This window comes from Morus notabilis, unplaced genomic scaffold (assembly GCF_000414095.1).
Source record: "Morus notabilis unplaced genomic scaffold, ASM41409v2 Scaffold1119, whole genome shotgun sequence".
NCBI lineage: Eukaryota > Viridiplantae > Streptophyta > Magnoliopsida > Rosales > Moraceae > Morus > Morus notabilis.
The window spans coordinates 135,609-141,300 of record NW_010365946.1 but is presented as its reverse complement, the minus strand read 5'-3'; the positions used below and the strand labels follow the sequence as shown (position 1 = coordinate 141,300).

The window sequence follows — 5,692 nt, the reverse complement described above, 5'->3', positions numbered from 1 at the left end:
ATCCTCATATGAGATATACTATGGCATCATTCTTTTCACAAATGAGTTTAGAACTTAATACGGGTTATTTGGAGAATGTGAAAATGATTCTCTTCAATTAATTAGAATAAGTACACAACTCTGCTTTTATATAGGACAGAGACCAAAAGTTGTTACACGGTTTTAAACTAGAAAACTAATCACCTAACAGAATATTCAACTTCACACATATGTACACGTATTTTGACTTAAAACTCCCCCTCAAGATGGACAGTGAATATTTTTCACAGCCATCTTGGAGTGATGAGATTGTAAAGGAACAGACGGTAAAGGCTTGGTAAAAATATCAGCAAGCTGAAGATGAGATCGAACTGGCATGAGCTTAAGAATACCATAAGTAACCTTATCACGAACGAAATGACAATCAATTTCGATGTGTTTGGTTCGTTCATGAAAGGTGGGTTAGAAGCAATGTGCATGGCAGCTTGATTGTCACAAAAAAGCAACACATGAGAAGAACTAGCAACACCGAAATCCCTTAACAATTGCTGCAACCACACTAGTTCACTTGTTGTGGCAGCCATGGCACGATATTCTGCTTCGGCAGAAGACCGAGAAACAGTAGTCTGCCGTTTTGCTTTCCAAGAGACCAAGGAATCACCTAAGAACACACAATAGCCTATAACAGACCTTCGGGAATCAGGACAAGACCCCCAGTCGGCATCAAAAAAAGCCCTGAGCTGTAAAGCAGAAGACGAGGAGAAAAATAGTCCCTGACCAGGCGAAGACTTGAGATAACAAAGACGATAATGGGCTGCTTGAAGGTGAGATGACCGTGGTTGAGCAAGAAACTGGCTCAACTTATGTACAGCAAATGTAATGTCCGGCCTTGAAAGATTAAGGTACAACAAACGTCCAATAAGACGACAATATTGAGAAACATCAGACAACACATCGCCGGAAGTGGCTGACAATTGCACCCGAGGATTCATTGGAACCGGAGCTGGATTACAAGCCAGAAAACCAGTGTCCTCTAGAAGTTGTAGCGTATATTGACGTTGAGACAGAACAATCCCATGAGAAGACCTAGCAATTTCAAGCCCCAGAAAATATTTTAAAGACCCTAAGTCCTTGAGCTTGAATTGACTATGAAGAAACTTCTTTAAAAAGTCTAGGACCGTAAGAGAAGGACCTGTAAGAATGATGTCATCAACATACACAAGTAATGCAACAAAAGTGGATCCAGAGCCCTTAGTAAACAATGAATAATCTGCTTTGGATTGTGTAAAACCAAACTGGAGAAGGACTTGAGAAAATTTTGAATACCACTGACGAGAGGCTTGTTTAAGACCATAAATGGACTTATGAAGTTTACAAACTAACTTCACAGCCAAAGAAGCAGGCTCCCCCTTACGATGATAGCCCAAAGGAAGATCCATATAGACCTCCTCAAAAAGATCTCCGTTAAGGAACGCATTGTTAACATCTAATTGGACTAAATTCCACTTCTGGCTTGCGGCAAGAGCTAATAAAACCTTGACAGTAACCAACTTGGCCACCGGAGAGAAGGTCTCAACAAAATCAACTCCTTCTTGTTGTATGTATCATTTTGCTACTAAACGAGCCTTATGCCGATCCAATGTACCATCTGACTTATACTTAATTTTGTAAATCCACCGACAGCTTATTGAATGTTTTCTTGAGGGTAAAGGAACAACAGACCAAGTATTATTGGATCCCATAGCATCTAGTTCAGCGTCCATGGCCTCACGCCATTGAGGAAACTTAACCGCTTGATGGAAAAATTGAGGTTCATATTGAGCAGAAACATTCAAAACAAAATGCTGGCATGCAGGGGATAAACGATCATATGACAAGTATTGAGTCAAAGGGTACAAAACCTTAGGGGAAGGAGGAAACTCGTCTGTGGCAGAACCATGTTGGATAAAGTTGCAATGAAAATCCTGAAGATAGGATGGTGGCTTAACCAGTCTAGTGGAACGTCGATGAGAAGCAGTGAGCATACTAGAAGATGGAGAAGCCTGAGAATTAGGGGCAGGAGGTGCTGAACCCGCTGAACCAGGTGAGTACCGGACCTCGGGAACCTCAAGGGGAAAGCAGGGCAAGACCAAATCAGGAAAATGATCCACCAAGTCACCCTGAGTATGCACCGAGTGAAAAGGAAATATATTCCCATGAAAAATAACATCTCGAGAAATAAAAACTTGTTTAGCTTGTATATCATAAAGTTTGTAGGCTTTCATTCTAGGAGGATAACCAAGAAACACACATACTCGTGCTCGCGGCTGAAATTTGGTGCGTTTGGCAGACAATGTGGAAGCAAAAGCCAAACAACCAAACACTCGATAGAGAGAATAATCAATCTTCCTGTGATAAAGCAACTTATAAGGGTTTTTATTCCCAAGAACATGAGACGGAGTTCTATTGATGAGAAAAACAGCCATGAGGATGCAATCAGTCTAAAAAGAGAGAGGAAAACGTGATTGAAAGTATAAAGCCCGGGCTACATTCAACAAGTGTTGATGTTTTCTTTCCACCACAGAATTTTGTTGTGGCCTTTCCACACAAGAAAATTGGTGGAGAACACCTTGACTATTAAAAAACTCAGTGAATGCTAACTCTTTAGCATTATCTGATCGAAATTCTTTGACCTTCTTGTCAAATTAAGTAACAATGAGATTAAAGAACTTCGGAATAGCAACAGAAACATCAGATTTATGCTTAAGCAGAAAAATCCAAGTAAATCTAGTGCAATCATCAACAAGTGTAAGAAAATATCGTTGTCCAGAATATGAAGAGAGATCATAAGGTCCCCAAATGTCACAATGGACAAGATCAAAAGGAGAAGGAGACATATTATTGTGAGAAACAAAAGAAAGTTTCCTTTGTTTAGCCAATGGACAAATGTAACACGGGGAATGAACAAGGGAATGAGAATCAGGAATCAACAACTGATCTTTCAAAGAATCTAAACACTTATTTGACAAATGACCAAGTCTATTATGCCAAGTCTATACAGACACTTTATTGACATGTTCTATATACATAGTAGGAAAAGAAACAGCAGCCTTGGCATTAGCATCAAGCAGGTATAAGCCCTCATGTACTTTACCCCTGCCAATCATCCGTTTGTTGGCCGTTTCCTGAATGATAAAGCAGTCAGGAAAGAAATTAAGCTCTACTTGGGAGGCACAAGTGAGAGCACTGATAGAGAGTAAATTGAAATCAAATTGTGGAACATTTAGAACATCCCGAAGTACTAAATCTGAACTTAATTGAACATCATCACCAAGGTGAACAGGGATCGAAGTTCTATTAGGTAAAGTCACCGAAGAACTGGGAATTGATTTCAATGACACGAAATCATTAGCATTATAACATATATGTCTAGATGCTCTAGAATCAACAACCCATAACCGACCAGAAGACAAATCTTTAGTCAGTGAAACAGATAGACAAGTACCTGTTACACATGAGGAAGAGGGAACCTCGGAGGAAGCATTGAGGGAAACAGGGGACAAATGACTGGACAATAACGCCATTAACTGTTGATACTGATTAGAAGACAAGTTCTGAAAGAAAGTACCAGCATTGTCATTATTACCGGTAGCTGAAGTTCTAATATTCTCTTCAGCAGCAACTTGATTAACTGCAACTCCTTGATTGGAAAATGACCTCTGGCGTTGTCTAAAACCAGGGGGATAGCCATGAATTTTGTAACACCTCTCAATTGTATGGCCATGATAGTTGCAGTGCATGCATAAAGGACGATCCTTTTTTGAAGCAGGACCGGTTTTGTTCCCAGAACTAGAACTGAAACCAGCCCTTGATTTAGAGGAATCATCATTCTTCGCCACAAAGGCCATGGTATTGGTCGATATACCAGTGGAACCCTGAGAACTAACTGTCCTTTGACGTTCCTCCTAAGAAATGAAAGAGAACACTTTGTTAATCGGAGGAAGAGGATCCATAAGGAGTAACTGACCTCTAACTTGAGAGAAAGTATCATTGAGTCCCGTAAGAAAAGTCATTATGTACTCCATTTGATGGTAAGCAAGGAGCCCTGTAACACCACCATAACTACACTTCCCACACGTACATATGGGTCTGTAATTACTCAATTCTTCCCACTAAGCTTTCAACTTCGTGAAGTAGACACTAACAGATTGTTGATCTTGAGACAAGTTGATCAATTCTCGCCTTAGTTGAAAAATGCGTGGACCATTACTCTGTTGAAACCTGTCCCGTAGATCTGCCCAAATCTCAGCGGCAGATTCAGAAAAAATAATGCTCGCTGAAATTTCTTTGCCAACAGAATTGAGAATCCAAGAAATAACAACATTATTATTCATGATCCAAGAATTAAGCAAAGATAAATCGGAGCCATATGGTTTATCGATGGATCCATCAATAAACCCTAGTTTATTTTTCACAGACAAAGCGATTAACATAGCTCGGCTCCAAGAAGTGTAATTGTCTCTAGTTAAAGGCTGAGAAACAAGCGACAGTCCCGGACTATCGGAGTGATGGAGAAAATACAGACTTGAAGGATAGTCAATGGCGAATCGGCCATTGGACGATAGATCCGAAGTAGTCGCTGAAGAATTCATGAGGACTGATCAAGCCGACAGAGAAAGAATAACAATATTAGGAACAAAACCTGATGAAGAACAGTGAAGAAATCTGAAAAGATCCGGCAAAGAAATCTGAAAAGATCCAGTGAAAATCTCCGACGAAGAAACTAAGTAGCGGAAAATTGCTCTGATACCATAATACGGATTATTTGGAGAATGTGAAAATGATTTTCTTCAATTAATTAGAATAAGTACACAACTCTACCTTTTATATAGGACAGAGACCAAAAGTTGTTACACGATTTTAAACTAAAAAACTAATCACCTAACAAAATATTCAACTTCACACATATGTACACGTAGTTTGACTTAAAAGAACTTAAAGTAAAAAGTGTATTCATATGAAAAAAAACCTTGTAAAAAAAAATTCAATTTAAATTTTTGTAAAATAAAGTATTGTAGTAAAAATTTAAGTTGTAATTCAAATTAATAAAATGAACGAGTCGTAATAACATCTAATTCGTTTTAAAAATTTTGCTAAAATTTTCTTTAAGGAAGGAATCTTTTACGCTAAATTTTCCAAAATTGGATTTGGCAAAAAGCGTATGTCATGAAATAACGTCATGTTGCAAAAAAAGACAATCACTATTTCTTATAAAAGACGATTGCCATAAAATACAAAGGCGCGTGGATGTTACACGATCTTACAAATAAGATTTACATTTTATTAGATGACGATCATTGGTTATTGCAGTTGCGTAAGCGAATAATCTTTTGGAAGTTTTATTATACCAGAGACAATAAGGGATTGTTCGTTCACTTCGCTAATTTGAGTTTAAAATTTGAGTTGAGATGTGATTTTATGTGAGAGCTTTTTACTGTAGCAAAAAAATTAGATGTGATTGTTTGTGAGAGCTTTTTACTGTAGAAAAACTCAAATTCTAAACTCGAATCAGTGAAGTGAACGGAGCTTTAATTTAAGTATAATTCTTTAATTGAATTTGAATTATAATTTGAGTTGAACTTGTAGTTTGAGTTTGTATTTAATTGTGTACATTTGAGTTATGGTTTGAGATAAAAAAAATTTTGAGTTTGTATTTGAGTGAGTCAAAACTTGA

The 5,692-nt window shown here is 37.9% G+C and overlaps 1 protein-coding gene across 1 annotated transcript; it reads right to left on the bottom strand.

The window, feature by feature from the left end:
- Window positions 1–263: 263 nt before the first annotated feature.
- On the bottom strand, window positions 264–1,418 carry LOC112093728 (uncharacterized mitochondrial protein AtMg00810-like). The gene has a single exon (XM_024172735.1). The coding sequence runs from the start codon at window positions 1,416–1,418 to the stop codon at window positions 264–266; it is 1,155 nt and encodes a 384-aa protein (XP_024028503.1).
- Between the last annotated feature and the right edge of the window lie 4,274 nt (window positions 1,419–5,692).